Source organism: Periplaneta americana, chromosome 2 (genome assembly GCF_040183065.1).
Source record: "Periplaneta americana isolate PAMFEO1 chromosome 2, P.americana_PAMFEO1_priV1, whole genome shotgun sequence".
Taxonomy (NCBI): Eukaryota; Metazoa; Arthropoda; class Insecta; order Blattodea; family Blattidae; genus Periplaneta; species Periplaneta americana.
This window is the reverse complement of record NC_091118.1, coordinates 190233524-190254406: the sequence shown is the minus strand read 5'-3', so window position 1 is coordinate 190254406 and position 20883 is coordinate 190233524. Positions and strand designations below refer to the sequence as shown.

The window sequence follows — 20883 nt, the reverse complement described above, 5'->3', positions numbered from 1 at the left end:
TCTTGACAACATGTACTGTTGTCACGCGAGGAAAAGGCGGCTGAAGTACTTAGACGGGGCGGAGGGGAAACAGTCGCGCATGCGCACCACGCTGTTCACTGCAATATTCCTGTTTCACAAACATCTACTACACGTGTCTATGAGACTTTGCGACTTTGTGAAAATAATAGTGGGGTTTTTACTGTAGTGTTTTATTAGTTTCAACAAGACAATTGTGTTCAGTATACCGCAAATCTTGTATTGCTTTAGTTATCCTTTGCTTTTCGTGTTAATAGTGTTGATAATAATATAGTTAATCGAATTTATGTTATTGTATACTGTATACTGTTACTTAGGTTTATTGTAAATATGTCGACAAAGAGGAAACAAGGATTGACAATCTATAGCGAAGAAAGGAATATTATTAAAGTGCAAAATAATTCTGTGATAGAAAAAGAACAATGCCTTTGCATTCCTCTTACGAAACCTACAGCAAAGGTAGAAAAGTACTCTAATCTATCCACAAGAACAATACAGCGTATAAGGAATGAAATGAAAGACTGCACAGAAGAAAGTGCGTTGTGGACACCCGAGGGAGAAAAAAAAAACGGAAACGTCCAAACTTTCGAAACGCAAATGTAGATGACTTTGACCGGAGATTGACAAAAAAGATATGATTGAGAATTTGTATTCGAAAAAGAAAAAGAGCCACCGGCGTAGCTCAGAAGGTAGCGCGTTTGCCTGCTGATCTGCAATTGCGCTCGGGAGTGAGTTCGATTCCCGCTTGCGCTGACTACCTGGTTGGGTTTTTTCCGAGGATTTCCCAAGCGGAAGGCGAATGTCAGGTAATCTATGGCGAATCCTTGGTTTCATTTCGCCAAATACCATCTCGCCATCATCAATTCAATCGACACTGAAGAAGCTAGTAGTTATTACAGTGTCGTTAAATAACAAGTAAAAAATAGTACCAAGCTGCAACAAACTTCTACCCTTTTACAAGAGAAAATTGATTTGAAATGAAAGACAACATTAATAGAGGAATACTGAAGGAAAAGGATTTCAGGTGGAAGAAGTGTGCAGCAAAAAAAAAAAAAAAAAAAAAAAAAAAAAAATTAGGAAACCCCTGTAAATTAGAATACGTGAAGATATCTACAGCAAATAAGAAAGCTTAGGAAAGTGGAAAAACCGATTTTGTATCTGGACGAGATGCGGATAGATAGGCCTACCAATTTAACGTTTCCCAAGTGCTGGCATGATAAAAATGTTACGGGAGTTTTGACTACCATAAATGTGTCCAGAACACTCATTGTTGTCCATCAGGATGGGGGCGGTGGGGCTAATGGCTTTGTTGAGAGATTCGAGTTAATATACACGGCTGGAACATAAACAGACGATTATCATGGACAGAATACACTCCAGCAATTTTGAAAAATGTGATAATGAGAGTCATAGCGACAACACCGAAGATGCAGAATCTTTTATGTCTGACTCCGTTCCCTTGTAGCCAAGTAAGTGGACCGAAGTTTTCAGGTCAGAGCGTAGCGTAAAGTTCCCCCGTCCCGCCTATCTACTCCCCGCGCCAACTCGTAGCGCGAAGACAGTATGTAACATTGCCTTTAAGGTAAGTGTTACTACATCGACTCCCACTGATCGGAAAATGACAATTTTACTGTAATTGTTATGTAACCACGTTCACTGCATCGTATCGCACGCATCGGCTCTCGGTAAATCCGTCTACGTTTCTCGGATGAGTAACTTTTCCGATGCGTGCGATCATGGCCTTCTGTAATAAATCAATTTTAATTGGTCAACTGTTGCTATTATGTTGTGCCATGTTCAGTGTCGCGCTAAAATGGCAGACGGAAAACTTATTTCGCTTGTAGAAAATTGCGAAGAATTATATAATTTGAGGCGTTCCCATTACAGTAACCAAGTCATTTCTTCCTCTTCAATTAAGAAGCATGAAACAATTACAAATTCTTATTCGCTAACACTCATGATTAATAGACCTAACCTCAACACTCCTCTGTTTTCAGCAATGTCAATATCGTACGTCATATGTTTTAAACAGCTGATAGAGAATCCGATGAGACGACGATGAGGTAGAGCCGTTACAGTGAACGCACTGCACTTAAAATATCCGTTGCGTGCGATTCGTACGAGGTGTGCGATACGTTGTAGTGAACGCGTGTCTTTAGACTAATCTGCACGGGCTTGCACTCTTCGCCTGGCAGGTACCGTTGTAAGAAGAACTGCATCTTGCTCCAGGTGGCCCGGGTTCGATTCCCGGTCGCGGCAAGTTACCTGGTTGAGGTTTTTTCCGGGGTTATCCTTCAACCCAATATGAGCAAATGCTGGGTAACTATCGGTGTTGGACCTTGGACTCACTTCACCGGCATTATCACCTTCATCTCATTCAGACGCTAAATAGCCTAAGATGTTGATAAAGCGTCGTAAAGTAACCTACTAAAGTAAAGTAAGCGTCTTGCTTCATGTAACGGTAGAAGAATTCAAATGTGAAAATGTTTAGTTTCGTAAACTCTACCTGCAATAACGTTAGCACTAGAAGCTGAGGTCTGGAACTGCGTCTCCAAGTACTTTATCATGTAAGTCATGTAGCCAGACGCCCCCAAGATGTAGAAGACGCCGGCCACAATGTTCGCCATGAGCAATCTGTTCTTGAGAAGTCTTTTGAGGGCCAGGGAGAAACCTGCAGTGGAAAAATGTAATCTATTAGTACATTTTGAAATGCTTCGTTGACAGTCCATTATTTTCCACTCTTATGATATCTGAATCCTCGCGACTTTTTTTATGTACAGTCAGTCAAAAATAATTGAGCTGTCTTTTGAGCCTGAAATATTTCTAGGTCTATTCAGTTGAGAGTTCTGTTATCAAGATAAAAAAATTAAAATGACTCCAGTATTTTCAGCAGTACTATTTTTCAACAGTGCTATCTCGTTAAATAGTTGTAATATGTCTGTATAACTAAGCTTGTAGTCCGAGTTGGAGTTTGTTGTCGAATTTGTGGCCGTATACTTGTAAAGTAGGATCAACATTGGGCCGTATTCATAAACGAAAATGTGGATGAGACTTTTCAAAGTCGACTTTCGTAGTTTATCTTTCTTGAAAGTCCTATTCATAGACAAGTTTATTCTTCTGAGACTTACACCACTTTATAATTTGACTTTAGTAAGTCGAGATTTGACGATCTGGTTCTAATGTTGACAATCATAATCACTACATTCTAAACGAATTAAATTAATGAGTAGTTGAAATAGAGTAGACATTGCCACAATCAAAGCCATCACATTCTATGGCTGCTTACACTGTCCATCCAATCAACGCTTAAGAGAGAGTAAATGCTAGGTGGCAGGTATACTTGTTTTTTTTTTAAAGATGGGCCATGGCAGTTAAGTGGCCGAGCTTGGAACTACAGTGCTATGTTGCCAATATGGACTATCATGCAGCCAGCTGATGGAAGCTAGCAATTGAAGTTAAGATGGCTGACGTTAAAACATTCATTGACAATTGACGCGAAGGTAAGAAAACAATACAAAAATCGACAGAGAATCAAAGACGAAACGTACCAATGCTAACATTGTGTGCACAATAAATATCGCCAAGAGAGCTAATAAGCACTTGTCACGTGGGAACGGTAAGTTTGGCAACTCAACCGCTATTACCATAGCAACAGGTCTACCACGCTATGTGACATTCAGTTGTTTTTCCGATCGCAACGCTCCTGTCATGTTCCACATTTCAAAAAAACAGGTATAGTGACTTTACATATACTGATAATGTTAATAGCGGTTAGAGTCACTGTAATAGCGGTGGGCACTGCCTGCCACCTAGCGACAAAATAACTTTGATTGAGCAGACAGTTTACGCAGCTACTGGATGCGATCGAACAGGCAGTGGTTAAAAATTAATGAAAGAATGCGTAGATGTTAAGTGATTGTTAGCTATTCTTGCAGCGTTATGTATGTTATTTCGTAATAAAATAATTCTGAAGACATGGAAGATAAGAGTGATATACTAATGAAACAGACCTAGTACTAGAATTGATGAAGACATAATAAAACTAAATATACAAAATCAATAGTAGGTCATTAATCTTTATCTGTAAAGCATTATTTAAATGAAATAAGAAGTATTGCTGGTGGAGCAGGTAATCTTTTTCGATTATTTTATTATTCATCAGTGTATGTTGAAACATGACGAGTATATCTAATATGGCTTATAAAACCTGTATCTTGTTTTGAATTCATTGCTGCCAGGAAGTCAAAAGGAGGATAGCAATGGCCAAGGAAGCTTTTAATAGAAAAAAGAGCATTTTCTGCGGACCTCTGGAAAAAGAACTAAGGAAGAGACTAGTGAAGTGCTTTGTATGGAGTGTGGCATTGTATGGGGCAGAAACGGGACATTACGACGAAGTGAAGAGAAGCAAATAGAAGCATTTGAAATGTGGATATGGAACGTGTGAAGTGGACAGACAGAATAATAAATGAAGCTGTGTTGGAAAGAGTGGGTGAAGAAGAAATGATACTGAAATTGATCAGGAAGAGGAAAAGGAATTGGTTGGGTCGCTGGCTGAGAAGAAACTGCCTACTGAAGGATGCACTGGAAGGAATGGTGAACGGGAGAAGAGTTCGGGGTAGAAGAAGATATCAGATAATAGATGACATTAAGATATTTGGATCATATGAGCCGTTCAGAGCAAAAGTGGTATAAGTCAAAATTGAGTAATGAGGTTTAAACTAAAAATTCTGTGAAATACGGCGAAAAGTAGCAATTAATATATCCTTCGTGAATTGAACATTAATTTCTACTTTGCGCTGTATATTACAGAATGTTTACTTTAACCCTCATTACCCATTTTTGACTTACACCACTTCTGCTCTGAACGGCTCATACGAGGAAACGAAAAGGAAGGCAGAAAATGGGAAAGATTGGAGAAAGCTGGGTTTGCAGTAAAAGACCTGCCTTTGGGTAGAACACTAAATGAATTAAATCCCTATAAAATTCAACAGGGTTGTGCGCGTCTCTAATAATACGCCGAGGAACATGAGGAGCCTCAATAATTTCTTGAATGTACTCAATATTCTTGTAAATTCAACAATTTCTCAAATATGTCCAGGTACGAAAGTCAAAGTCAAAGTCTAGATTTTCGGCGACTTCGAAGCAGTGGCGTAGCGCCAATGTAAGATAAAAAGCTTAGCTTCCCCAGTTAATAATAATTTCATAATAAACCTGCAGTTTATGGAGAAAATTATTTATTAATTTTAATAGAATTTATATTTACCCGTTAAATATTGTGATGCAGCAGCTCAGGATGATTTGTGATGCAGCAGTAAACAAGAAGCCTGCACACACCAGCTTCGAAGCAGACTGGTTTCTTCTGTGTAATCCACCCCGCAGATTTTCCATCCCTTTCTAACTAAACTACCCTAGTCGCAAGGCTCGCAAGAAGCTAGCTTTAACATTTAAAATAAGTAGTTTCCGAGTTATCCCTTTTCGTCAGTTGTGTTCAGTTGAAGTGTTAGTGTGAATTGTGGCTGATATAATAAATAATGAGCAAAATAACAGTTCCTGACACTAATTTACTTGAATTTTTTTTGGACAATTGTATTATCAAGACTGACTTACGAACAAAAGTGTGATTTAAAAAACAAATGACCGACTCCCTTGCTGTCAATGAAGGACATACTCAAAATACAGACGCATATTTACGTAATGATAGTAATACTGTATTTATTGATTGTTAATATTGTGATTTCTCTAAGTATGACAGGGAGTGGGCGAATGTTATACGTATACGTGTCTATTTGTTAGAGATATATGTACCCATAAGCCGTGGAGGTAATCCCTTATTGGTGTTACTTACGATGTTCCAACCAATCTTCGACTGCTAACTTGAAATTGACTGCTATTTATTTAAGACTGTATTTTTGTAATACGTTTTCTCATATTGCATGAAAGACAACTTAAGTTAAGTGTTCGCGTAGGCTTCCGCGGCTGGTGTACATGCTGTGTGGAAAAGCTTCAGGGCTTCTACCGCGTTGTCTTGGTGTTATTGGCTGACGTTTCGACCGCTGTGTTGTGGCCATCTTCAGAGCAGTTGTTGGATAAGGAAATAGTCTGCCAGTTCTTATATATATAGTAGTCTCGATGGGGGAAGTACTTGCTGTGATAGGTCGTAGGTTCTCCTTCTGGCATCTGGGATTGGACCACGTAGGACCAATCAGATGCCAGAAAGAGAACCTACGACCTATCACAGCAAGTACTCCCCCTTCGAGACTACTATATATATATAAGAACTGGCAGACTATTTCCTTATCCAACAACTGCTCTGAAGATGGCCACAACACAGCGGTCGAAACGTGAGACGGTTCCTCGTATAGGATAAGGAGATTTTCATTAGATTAGTATTCCGTGTTAATATTCTTATATGGATAGGATGCGCGGACGTGTAAGTTAGTTTCAAAATCTGAGACGGAAGTAACAGGTGGACAGGAAGGCCGAAAGGAAGCCAGGCTGACAGGAAACATGTGTCCAGGCGTGGAGTTGACTGATGAGGGAATGTATGGACTTTGCCTGCGGGTGGTCAGTAAGATGACGCCAAGCCAGGTTCCACAAGAGATGATCTGGTATATGTCAGAGAATTGTCAGGACGCCGGAAGTAGGAGATGTTCTAGTTAACGAACAATTTTTGAAGAACGCGTCTTAAGTGACGTAAGTGTAATCATGGCCAATCAGGATTCTTAATAGAGACACGTGATATATAGATAGGAGGGCGAAATTCTATGTTTGGTGGTTGAAAGTAGGGGATAGTTTTGGCAGATGGACAGAAGGCAGATAGACAGTGTTCGGAGAGGTCGAACTCCACATATTCTCGGCAAACCTAACTCGGAAGTATAACAATTTACGGACTTAGAAATTTTTAGTGGGTGTAGTAAGAAGTCGTGTGTTGCATTATTATTATAAGTCTGAATTCTTTCCTCTCATCACGTTATCAACTGTCCGTTATATTACTGGTGTTTTATAGTACAAAATATATAATTACGTGAACTCAGAAATTAGTATACCAACTTGCGGGAAGTGAGAGCGAGATATTATACACTTGGACGCGCATTTCTGCTAATCTGAAACGAACACATAGTAATAATAAACGCTTTCATAGTTCTTACCAACAACTTCTGGTGTGCGCCTACATCATTTCAACCTACGAGCACGTCTCCCAAACCCCATGTCCCGACCGTTTTGCAGCTGACCTGGGAACCTCATCCTCTACCGGAGTAATCTCGAGGAGGCTGGCGCCCAAATTAATCAGTGTGCATAGTTAATTATTGACATCGACGTGCATCCTCGAGATATTCTCCATATTTCGGAGCTGGCAGCCGAGGGCGACGACGACCAACAACAACGACGGCGACCCGCATCAAACGTCAGCCACCAACACCAAGATAATGCGGTAGAAGCCCTGAAGCTTTTCCACACAACTTGAGTTAGCTTCCCCTGCTCAAAATTTCATGCTACGCCAATGCTTCGAAGTAAAGTCACAATTGAATTATACTTTCGTCAAAGTGTCAACTGTGAATAGGAAAATGGCGACTTTTTACTTTCCAAAGTCTCGTTTATGAATACGACACTAAGGATGCACAGAATGTCACAGTCATAACGGGCAACTTTGAACCAAATATTGGCGTGGTCTTCCACCATGGCCGGAAATAAAAGTGCTTTGTTTACACCTAATTATTACAGTAGGGTCTGACCCTCGGGTCTGACGGCGGAGTTCTCCTGGATGTTGAGCTTCTGCTTGTTCTTGCTGGCCACAGGGTCCGTGGGCATGAAGTCGGACAGCATGGCCTTGGTGAGCGGCTGCTCCTCGTGCTTGAGCTGCTTCGAGTCGGGCACCGACGTGTCCAGGTTGGGCACGCCGATCTCCCCCCTCTGCCCTTTGCGAGGCAGCTGCTTCGGGAACATGGCGATGATGAAGGAGAACATGAGCATCGTGGTGCCCAGGATGATCCAGCCTGCGGAAAACATAGGTTTGTCGTCAAATACAAGTTTTTGGTATACCGGAAATACACTGTTTAACCAAAGTCACCGTTTCTGGCGCGTGAAATAAGTAAGGGGAACGTTGAGAGCGAGATTCTTATATTTGTCACAGTCTATGGGCGAGAAGGTTGATTTCATTCATTCATTCATTCATTCATTCATTCATTCATTCATTCATTCATTTATTTATTATCTACCATATATCTTACATGAGCAATGAAGCTTTAAGATGTGGAAAAAGTAAAAATTTTACAATATTACAATTACAGTTTTTACAAATTGTTACTATATTTTACAATTTTTACAGTTTTACAATGTAGTAATTTTCTACAATGATGAGGTGAGGTCCGAGGATTCGCCAAAAGATTACCCGGCATTTGCCTTCTGGTTCGGGAAAACCTCGGAAAAACCCAACCAGGTAATCAAATCAAAGGGGGGAATGAAGTGATGCCGAGGATTCGCCATAGACCATCCGGCTTCGGTCCCACGGCTGGGGAAAACCTCGGAAGAAACCATTCAATGAGACCAAAGGGGGACAATTGTGATTGACAGATTGCTGACGTCACATCTGTTTAGGTACCACTCTCAGGCGAAGTGGCAACAGATGCCACTAACTGGGCAGATTACTCAAGGGCACACCCCAGAAACGCAAAGGGCGAGTGTCTTGCCTTTGACGCAGTCATTGAGCACTAAGACTGACAACTGTGATTGGCAGATTGCTCACGTAACGTGTTGGCTGTCACCGTTCTCAGCTGCACTGGCAACAAGTGCTGACTGACTGGCTTTTTACTCAAGGACTCGCGCCAACATGGCGATGATGAAGGGAAACATAAGCATCGTGGTGCCCAGGATGATCCAGCCTGCGGAAAACACAGGTTTGTCGTCACACCTAGCATATTACGAGTTTTTGGTTTACCAGAAATATAACCAAAGCCACCGTTTCTGGCGCGTGAAATAAGTAATGGGAATGTTGAGAGCGAGTTTCTTATCTTTGTCACAGTGTGTGGGCGAGAAGGTTGACAACTGTGATTGACAGATTGTTGACGTCACATCTGTTTAGGAGATGGTACTACTCTCAGTCGAAGTGGCAACAGATGCCACTATCTGGACAGATTACTCAAGGACACACCCCAGAAACGCAAAGAGCGAGTGCCTTGCCTTTGACGTAGCCATTTGGCACTAAGACTGACAACTGTGATTGGCGGATTGCTCACGTAATGTGTTGAGTGGCACCGTTCTCAGCTGCAATGGCGTCAAGTGCTGACGGACTGGCTTTTTACTCAAGGACACGCGCCAATATGGCGATGATGGAGAACATGAGCATCGTAGTGCCCAGGATGATCCAGCCTGCGGAAAATACAGGTCTGTCGTCACACCCAGCATATTACGAATTTTTGGTTTACCGGAAATATAACCAAAGCCACCGTTTCTGGCGCGTGAAATAAGTAATGGGAACGTTAACAGCGAGTTTCTTATATTTGTCACAGTCTGTGGGCGAGAAGGCTGACAACTGTGATTGACAGATTGCTGACGTCACATCTGTTTAGGTACCACTCTCAGTCGAAGTGGCAACAGATGCCACTAACTGGACAGTGTACTCAAGGGCACACCCCAGAAACGCAAAGAGCAAGTGTCTTGCCTTTCACGCAGTCATTGGGCACTAAGACTGACAACTGTGATTGGCAGATTGCTTACGTAATGTATTGGGTGGCACCGTTCTCAGCTGAACTGGCAACAAGTGCTGACTGACTGGCTTTTTACTCAAGGACACGCGCCAAAAACGCTGGCACTGGCTGTAGTAAAAGCCTATCATACCGAAGGGAACATATTTCATTTTACCCGTGGTATGTCAGAAGATGACTGCAATATAATTCACTGTTTTAGAAGTTATTTATATGCCATTGGGATATATATTGTAAAACTGTTAATTCTTTCATAATTGATCTAACATATCAGGGGCAAATGGATACATTTGTTAACTACACCACACACTGAAATTGAAATAAGAAATTTCACGGAATTTATGAAATCTTAAGTATTTTCAACCACATTTTCTCACAAATAACTTAACTGCACTGATACTCCTTTGCTTCTAACCCCCTCATTTGTTACTTATTGTTAACATTGTTGAACAGATTGTAATTTTGCTGAATATAAGGATTGCCCTACTAGAATTTTCTAAGTTGAATTAAGCATCGCGCGCGCCCAACGTCAAAAACGCCTGTTCACAACACTTGCGAGATATAAGTTATAACGTCTCCATTTCCGTGTAAAGACTCGGATTCGAAAAATTCTCAATGTGGAAGTGAAATAACTTAAGAAATTTGATATTCAGCGGTAAATAACGGTTTTTTTTTTTCGGGGGATATACTTTCGATCGCATTATATCCGAATTTGCGTGCTATATCGGGTGTTTACTTTATAACTACCCGTAAGACTACTCTAAATCGGACTCGTGTCCATATTATCGATATTAATATTGATATTTATTTGTCAGCCAACTTTACAATTACCGGTATTCGTAGTTATAGTAGACTTTTACATTTCTGCTTTTCGATCCACCGTCCTATTAATATACATACCACTCTTTTATGTTAATATATTCCTTTGCCAATCATTTCCTGATTACTTCCTATTCTTCTGTTTTAACTGAATTGCTATCTATCCTCTTCTATTCTCTCTCATACTTAGTTGGACAGACTTCCTTTCATTTTTCGCTTTTCTATTTAATACTGTATTATATATTCCTTTCCTTAATAATTTGCAGCATTTATTACTTTATATATTTTTTATTCTCTATTCTCAAATCTACCTACTCTTAATAATTATTTTCCATTTATCTTCTTATAAATTATTTGTCTCCTTTCCGTTTTCTCTATTTCACAACATTTACATCACTTATTTCCCTACTATTCTACCCTATACTTATTTACGTACTTATCTCTTTCTCTTCGCTTCACTCCTGAATTTCTCTTTTATTGCCTCTTTCCCTAAATTTATATCTACTGGGTGTTCAGTTCAAAGTGTGTCATTGCTCGCTGTATGCCGTCACGTGGCTAGTCGATGAGCCTAGAGAATTCAATCTTCCTACACATCCGCAGAGGTGTATTACTTATCTGCCAGAGAAGTTGCCTAGCAAGTACGGCGTTCATTCTGAAGAGTACATACTTACCGATACATACCGTAGCGCCGGTAGTGGCAGGAATATGAACTGTTTGGAAACACGTACTGAGGTGAGTTTTTTCTTACTGTCGGGATATGGGGAGAGGGTTAAGACGATTACTTACGTATTTGTTGACATTAACTTCGACGGTCAACATGGACACGGAGCATATGATTTGTGGAATGTTGCCGTACGCAACCGATGATAATAACCTGCGTACGACTTGGCCGCGCAAAACACAGTTCGAAAGAAGTTATGGTAGCACACAGACCGTACAGACCGCCATCTGTTGCTACGACGTTCAAGTTATACCGTGCACGTTCTCAAGTTCAGATTGAATACCTTGATTAATAGGCAACTTCTCTGAGACCAAAGCTGAAACTCGCTTCAAATCGCTGACTCATCAACAGTGACGTTATGACACACTTTGAAATGAACACCCAGTATAATACTCGTACTTCTACAGTTATAGTACCCCTGATACTACTCCCAACATTGAATCAAATGAAATATCTAATTCACTTAATTACACTTCCAAATTACTCTCTTATTCGACTTCATGTCCATATATTTTCTTTTAACTTAAAGTGACCAGATATACCTTCTTAAATAACTCTATGCATCCAGAGAGAGTGTATAGAGTTAGGAACGTTCAAGAACTACATCTTAATAAAAGAGCCCGGATTTTAATGCAGAAGTATGTTCTATAAGTGATGGTACCTATGTGAAAATGAAAGACTACCTATTTTTTTGACAATAATTGATCAACAATAATTATGTACGAATTTAATTGTACATATTTCCATGGAAACATATTCAGTTCTATTAGCTCAGAATTTATGTTGAATAACTTAGAGAACCAGGAGAAAGCAAGTATAAAGTTCTCAAAATACAGGATATAGGAATCGTACCCAGCCACCAGGCTCCGAGCCAGCGTGGGTCCTTCTTGGTGATGACGGGAGTAACTGTGGGGTCGATGTACAGGCTGAGGCAGGCGGAGCCCAGGGCAAAGCCGACGGCAGGTCCCAGGGTCCGGAACGCTAGCACGCAACCTGAAACCGTACGGTACATAGGTAAATACAACTATAAAGTTTTAGTGAAGTATAAATACATGAAGAAAATGGATAATCATTTAAACATAAGTAAAACTGAATTAAATGGAATATAAGCGCATTGTATAATAAAAGTGTTTAAAGAAATAGTAATCAATCAATAAATCAATCAATCAATCAATCAACCAATCAATCAATCAATCAAACTCCTGTATCTCCTCATGAGGAGCATAGGGCATTCACAAAGTGCCTCCATCGGACCCTATTTGTAGCCAACTTCTTCACTTCGCTCCATGTTTTCCCCTCCCTAGCAATTTCCTCCAAAACTGTTCTCTTCCATGTATTCTTTGGCCTTCCTCTTCTTCTACTACCCTGGGGGTTCCATTCCAAAGCCATTCTTTCTACTGCTCCATCTTCTTTCCTGATTGTGTGCCCTATCCAATTCCACTTTCGTCTTTTGATTTCTGTTGTGATTTCTTTCTGATTTGTTATCTTCCATAGTTCTGAGTTTGTGATTATATCTGGCCATCTAAGTTTTAAAATTCTTCGTAAACATCTATTAACAAATGTTTGCAGTTTATTTTGTATGATTTTACTTGTTTTCCACGTGTCACAGCCATATAATAAGACTGATTTCACGTTACTGTTAAAGATTTTAATTTTTGTAGATCTAGATATAATATAAGATTTCCATATTGGGTACAACTGCACTAATGCACTATTTGCATTTTTTATTCGGTTCTTTACATCCTCAAAGGCTCCACCATCCTTGTCAATAATACTAGCCAAATATTTAAATTCTTGAACAGTATCAATGTTATTATTATTTATTATAACTTTATCTGTCTTTTTACTATTAAATCTAATTTCTTTAGTAAAGAAATAGAAAGAAAAATGTAAATTAATTAAATACACAACTTAAAAAGGCAATAGCGAAAATAATGGAATACTATGTCACCTATCACTGAGAAGCCTCTGGTGTCAGAAGCGCTAGAATTGTGTTTATGTCCGCTGTAGGGACATAGTAGAGGCAGAGACACAGGGAAGAGTTAGTAAATACAGTTACATAAGCAACATCTCATTAATACAGAGTGAACAATTTATCTCCCGTCCGGAAAGTGACAACTTTGGCTATCGACGGGCACGCTTCCACACGCTCGTATTGGTGTTTCAACAAGTCATAAACTATTAATACAAAACATTGTTAAATATTTATAGATAATATGTCATTAATAGCCCAAACTGAGAAGGGAGATTCTGAAATTGACTGTTTTTTTGTTTCAAATATTTTCGGTAAGTACCAGCTTAAGAAATGATGCATCAGTCATTGAGAAATGGTGCTGTTCTTCCGTTGCTACATAAGCCTTAAGCATTACCAGGGTATGTGGAAGATCTTTATGCATTTTATATTTTGAAGTTGCCCAAAGATAAAAGTTACAGGGTGAGGTCGAGAGGATCGCTGATAAATTGCAACAAGAAGGCAGACAATTTCAGGATCTCATTTCTTAACCTAGATAAATAGACAACGTTTTAACGCTTATATTTATATACGAATAAATTGTGGTTTGTCGAATCACCAATACTGCGCTGTCTTCTTAAACAGTTAGATAGCAAACGCCAATAGCTAAAGTTGCTGCCTTCAATTCGCTCATCCAGTATTTTAAGTCTTAAAGCTCTCGGTAGTGACAACATTATAATATTGTCATGGTGAAAAAGTGAAACAAAAATAAGCGAATAATAATAATAATAATAATAATAATAATAATAATAATAATAATAATAATATGATTATGTCTCGTGACGAGAATATTGTACGAAATGGAAATATAAAAATGGGAAATTTATCTTTCGAAGAGGTGGAGAAGTTCAAATATCTTGGAGCAGCAGTAACAAATATAAATGATACTCGGGAGGAAATTAAACACAGAATAAATATGGGAAATGCCTGTTATTATTCGGTTGAGAAGCTTTTATCATCTAGTCTGCTGCCAACAAATCTGAAAGTTAGAATTTATAAAACAGTTCTATTACTGGTTGTTCTATATGGTTGTGAAACTTGGACTTTCACTTTGAGAGAGGAACATAGCTTAAGGGTGTTTGAGAATAAGGTGCTCAGGAAAATATTTGGGGCTAAGAGGGATGACGTTACAGGAGAATGGAGAAAGTTACACAACACAGAACTGCACGCATTGTATTCTTCACCTGACATAATTAGGAACATTAAATCCAGACGTTTGAGATGGGCAGGGCATGTAGCATGTATGGGCGAATCCAGAAATTCATATAGAGTGTTAGTTGGGAGGCCAGAGGGAAAAAATACTTTTAGGGAGGCACATAGGTTAAGGGTGTTTGAGAATAAGGTGCTTAGGAAAATATTTGGGGCTAAGCGGGATGAAGTTACAGGAGAATGGAGAAAGTTACACAACACAGAACTCCACGCATTGTATTCTTCACCTGACATTATTAGGAACTTGAAATCCAGACGTTTGAGATGGGCAGGGCATGTAGCACGTATGGGCGAATCCAGAAATGCATATAGAGTGTTAGTTGGGAGACCGGAGGGAAAAAGACCTTTAGGGAGGCCGAGACGTAGATGGGAGGATAATATTAAAATGGATTTGAGGGAGGTGGGGTATGATGATAGAGACTGGCTTAATCTTGCACAGGATAGGGACCGATGGCGGGCTTAGGTGAGGGCGGCAATGAACCTTCGGGTTCCTTAAAAGCCATTTGTAAGTAAGTAAGTAAGGAAGGCCGAGATGTAGATGGGAAGATAATATTAAAATGGATTTGAGGGAGGTGGGATATGATGATAGAGAATGGATTAATCTTGCTCAGGATAGGGACCAATGGTGGGCTTAGGTGAGGGCGGCAATGAACCGCCGGGTTCCTTAAAAGCCAGTAAGTAAGTAAATAATAATAATAATAATAATAATAATAATAATAATAATAATAATAATGTGCCTTCTAGAATAATATTGATTTTATGACGCGTCTGAAGTCACTTTGGGGAGAAACCTGTGGAATCAAGTTCTTTTTTTTTTTTTTTTTTTTTTAATTTGTGGATTTTGTCACTGAGGGCAAAGCAGTAAAGGAACACGTGAAATAATAGTTATTTATCTTATAAATGGCTAGAATTGACCATTATTTGTGAGTGATATGTTTATGACACGAACGCGTCATAATTTCTCACGAACACAAAATCGTCTTTCACCCGCTTGTAATATACATCGTTTTATCTCATCCTAGTGATTATGTTAATTATTGTCCTGCTTATATATAAATTAGTTAGCCATAATTAATTGTTTAAAACACTAGCAGGATGTAAAACTTCCTTCGTTGCTAAGTTGTGGTCGAATATAAATAAAATGTTTATTTCTAATCAGCAAATTTTTTCGCGTATGAAGTAATGAGCTATTTCTGACAGTTGCTAGCAGTTTGATAACAGTGCACTATGTCACTAGGATAAGATAAAATAGGTTTCTAAAAGATCTCTGAAACTGTTCAAAATGCGGATTGAATATATAGACAGTACCGCATATGTTATTTTGTTCACGACTCGACACTCCTTCCTTTGAAAATGAAGAAAGGCCGGAAAATCCGTCCATACACGGCATTTAGAGAGATCGTTGCCTCAGAATGAAAGAGTTCAAATTAAAACTCAACCACAGTCTACTATATACAGTCGCGAAGCTCAATATGTAGTAAAAATGCAAACAAGGATAGTTGCCCACCACTAGGATCGCTACTATCGCCTCATCATCACAGATCTCTCCTAGCAGATGACAATAGTAATATGCGTTACGAGAGCGGTATGTTGACGTTTTCATGTTCGAGGAAAAGATTGAAAAAGCGAAACGTGGTTGAGCTTTTTTAATTTCCGAGAACATGAAAACAAACATACCGCTCGTGTATCGTACATTATTTTGTGCGAAGATCGTTTATTACATACCTGAAAGAGGAATTTCTAATTAGTTACAATGAAGTCTCCATCTTGGTTTCTGTTTAATGACGGCAACTTTGGAATACCAAAATATCTATCTTCAACATTGTTGCTATAAAATGTTTTCTGTGTTTACTATACTCCAGCAGGCCGTGATATACGTCTGTCTTTCCCCCCCCCCCCTAGTCTATAAATGCGAACTTAAAACAAACGGTAAGGTTATGTAATGATTTATTTTTCATTTTAATATTTTAACAATATTATTTATATAACATATTGCAGTAATAACATCGGCATCTGGAATCGTGTTGATTTTTTCACGGCTTCCTTAATGTTACTTGCATCAGGAATGCAATAACTTTTGTGGAGTAGTAGAGTTTACTTAATTTTTGCAAATATTTAAAAACAATAATTAACAGTGCAATTTAGGTGAAATTGCAGTGGTAAGTTTCCAATTTATAATTATTACTATGTTAAACGTCTCTGAAAATAATATGTTAAAAGCCTAAAGCAGTAAAATGAATGTGGCGCTTAAGCGGTAAGAAGAGGGAAATTGTTGTGTGTGTTACGTTGGGAATACTGAATGTGGTATTTCACACTTACCGCGTATTGGTTTTGTGCGGAAAGCAAGCAAATACAGACAATCTCGCACAAAATATGTTACACTTTCGTTGTCGTGTTCTTTTGGAAAAATTAACACCTTCCTTCCATTATTGAAATATTAAATGGTTAAAGTTCATTTATTATTTTAATGAAGTATATTAAATTCCACCATAAACTCGAAGATGCCTGCAAGAAATGGGTTAATATTATTTTTGTTTGTGCAAAACGAACTGTAATGTACTATAATCGCTTCACTCATTCAAGATTATAGCGATAATGAACTATGAAACCAATAAATATTAATTTGCATTTCCCTTTACAACAATAATAATAATGGAAATATGAATTAATGGGAGTAACTAACGTGTACCGGTACTTGTAGTGTAGGGTTACGTAGTTAACAAAGTGGGATGAGGTTAAGCAATAATAATCACACCAGAATTGGAAATAAAACGTGATCAATAAATTTTATTGTAACAGACTTACTTTTTCTAGTCTCTAGTAAAGTAAAAAATAAAAATAACAACAAAATTAACAGCTATAATTAAAAACATATCCTTTGAAAAAAAAAAAGTAGGCCTAAGTTGTCTGAAAATGTACAATTATTCAAGGAATCAGCTGATACAGACGTAGAATTAGTGCAAAGCTTTTGTTTCTCAGCTGCAGGTAATAACAGAACAGGTTTATTTGAAACATCAAATAAAGTTGGAACTGCATTCCAGATTAATTAATTTTTATTTTCATTCATAAATTGTGTGTTTTCGAAATGAAGAGAGCAAACCTTTATATTATTATAAAGATATGCTTCATTCTTTGTCATTAGATCTTCCTTCCTGCTGTTTATTAACCACTTTTTGCATCTACTGTAGAAGTAAAATAAGAAATAGATGTTAGGATTTTTCTTCACGAGCATCAATGCGAAATACGCAACGATCTAGCACTCGATGGAAATACGACTCAGTCCACTCTAAATCCAAAGTCGACCGTGGACATTCTATTGTTTCTAGTTGCTAACCGCTTGGAGCGCTTTGTCGCGAGATTTGCAAAAAATCACCTCAAGCTTCGCGACTGTACATAGTAGACTGTGACTCAACTGTGGTAAACAACATCCTTGTCTAATGGATTCTATCTTGCATGTTGCTGTGAAGTTCTTCACCCTGTCATGCTAGTAGAGCCCAGGAAGATCTTGGTTGACCATATTATGTGAAGATGACGTATCACAGTTCGCATTTCAGTCAGTTTCTTCCGCTCCGAAATGCTTCTCGATTCGCGTGCTTTCAGTTGGACCGCGTTTGCCCTCTCCTTACAAGGGTTTTCGACCCCGTAATTGATTAATTGGAATCCAGCGAGCCGATGTTGGCTATCTACCAACAACTGGTAATCTCCACGCATAATAATGTTTAGGTGCATAGGTCAGTGCCTCGTGCAGATTGTATCTCGTGCCATTGTTCCATACGACTCTGCATGCATGCCACCCGTTACTCTTGGGTCATTTAAAAAGTCAAATCACTCATTACATTATGTAACTTCGGACGATATGGGATGTTGATTGTAGATGAGGCGGTGAGAAGATTAAAAACAAGTCGACTTTGAGCCATCCTTCACAACGTCCATAAATGTGTCCATCACTCTGAGTTATCTAAAATTGTTGTGAATGCGCTTCGGTTCCCTTTATCTGCGTAACACATTATTCAGAACCAACGTGTCTACCCAAAGAAATTTTTTATGCAAAAGATCACGTTCGTAAGTCTTAGTGAAGACATTTTTTTTTTTTTTTTGTATATCTCAAGGTTTAAAGCAGCGGTGACCAAAACTCAAGCTGCAGTGATCATATGCGACAGACAGCCTATGAAGTATGAAGACGGAAGAAAGGTATTTGGCGCAAAACTACAACCAGTGGTGGTTCCTGTACTAACATCTTGATCAATCCCACGGATAAAAATCTCAGGCTTTGCTGTATCAGTAATGTCACTGCTGTCATCAAGAGCCAGTGAATAATATACGATTTTTCTTGCTTCTTTTTTAACCTTCCTCTTCAATATAATCAGGAATTTTCTAAATTCTTCTCTCGATACTTGGTCGAGAAATTCGAAGTTTTTCAAAATCAAAAACTTCTTATGGAAAAGTTATTTAAGCTATTTTAATCATTACTCTTTTGAGAAATTCTGTTCTATTAAAAGACTTTAGAGCACGAGATGTTTCAAACCCTGCATTAGGCAGCTGACTTCCTTACATTTATTTATCTCATCTTTCTCTTCCTGGCTATGATTGAAGCCATGTCAATTCCTGGCGTTTAACAGTTCGTTGGCACATAATATTGAATCAGTTTTTCTACAATATTATTATTATTAAATTAATAACTAATAAATAGTTACTCTCATCTAAAGATTAAGAAGATTAAAATTGAGATAAAACCTAATAATTTTATCCTTCTAGGGAAAGGATCTAAAAATATCAATATTAAGGAACGTACAGAAGAATTATAGAAACACATACTTAGTGGTCAGTAATAATAATAATAATAATAATAATAATAATAATAATAATAAATAATACATTATTAAACGTGGCAATTAATGTTTCTATATACTCCTAATTGAACCGTTGAGCAAAGTAAATATATTACATTTTGTCCGACAGAACAACAAAAAGTTCTCCTCATTCTTTACGAAACCATCTCTTACTGCTTTTAGAGACAGAGTTTGTAGAGCGAGATGATACCGCCACTGCTTGCCTTCAGTACGTGAATGAAAAACACAGCAATGTACAGGAAACTCCTCGTACCCGTTTGAATGTCTGTGACTATGTAATCACGACACCCGCTTTGGTCATTGCTGGTTTAAAGAAAGATTACTGTAAGGGAAAATTATTATTATTATTATTATTATTATTATTATTATTATTATTATTATTATTATTATTATTATTATTATTATTATTATTATTATTCTGAATTTATACGTGGTCTTTTTCCGATAGTGAGACGTTAGAATGACATTTATATTAAACCTATTAATTTTAGCAATGATTTCAAGCTCTCTTGGGTTTTGGAACGCAAAATTGTAAGCACACGCAATATTTTATCACGAGCCGCCACAGTACTACGTGAGAATACCTCCTGTTTCAAATACCTCCATAAGAAAAATCTGGAGCTGTCAGATCGGGTGAAGGCCATAGAATATCATCAGATCTGGAGATGATGCATACGGGGAAGAACCTCTGCAAGGTCTGCAAGTATTTTATAGAACTAGCCAATCATAGGCGTCACTCCTGAGGATGTTAATCAAGATTATAATGATGAAGATTATTATGAAGTAGATTAGAATACGGCCATTATTGGATGACGAAAGTGCAAATTAAAATATAATAAAGCTAATCATGTTTGTTGACTATTAATGCATTGCGACACGAGATCGTGACGGTAGTGTAACAGTATTTGTCTGTGTACAAGCAAGCAGTACTAATGATGATAACGGTACCTAGCAGCATGGGTGTCTTGGTCTTCTTGACGTTGTCATCCAGATACGGCTGTCCCAGAGCGTAGTACAGAGTGGAGCCTATTCCCACAACGAACTGGGACAGGAAGATGAGGACAAGCGGCATGGTGGACAGCTCCTCGCCGCCACACTCCTTTTCGTAGTCCTCGCTGGAGCACACCGCCAGGGTATCATCTGCAAAAATCATACCGTCATTGTACTGGTTCTAGTTTTTGAGCTGACGAATTAGGAAGTCGTTATATGGGTGAGAGTGCGGGTTATAGAGCACCTGATTGACATATAAACAGAGAGAATGAAACAAAACACTGGGATTCATCGTGTAAAATGTTGTCTGCTAGCGATAAATTGGCAACATGATCTCGGAGACAGTTTAGAAAAAATTATCTTTTCAAACAAAGTGAATTGTAAGACGCTTTTCGTACCGTGATAAGAGTGTGTGTTGTAGAATTGAATCGCACTTTTTAGAAAGGAACTAAGTCAAAATGTTCTATTTTTCAGGAGAGCAAAAGAACTTACTTTCATGAATAAATACCAGTGTACCAGTGCCGTAATATAAACATCAACTCGATGTCAGAGATACAGGGAAAG

The 20883-nt window shown here is 38.4% G+C and overlaps 1 protein-coding gene across 1 annotated transcript in view; it reads right to left on the bottom strand.

Annotated features, from left to right (window-relative positions):
• Oatp33Ea (Organic anion transporting polypeptide 33Ea) overlaps nt 1-20883 on the bottom strand; it is a 111571-nt gene that overhangs the window by 20583 nt on the left and 70105 nt on the right. Inside the window, exons 4-7 of the mRNA XM_069819182.1 lie at nt 20278-20469; nt 12112-12252; nt 7752-8012; nt 2525-2689 (exon numbers count right to left, since the gene is read on the bottom strand). Coding sequence (XP_069675283.1) covers nt 2525-2689; nt 7752-8012; nt 12112-12252; nt 20278-20469 — 759 coding nt within the window. The remainder of the gene's footprint in view (nt 1-2524; nt 2690-7751; nt 8013-12111; nt 12253-20277; nt 20470-20883) is intronic.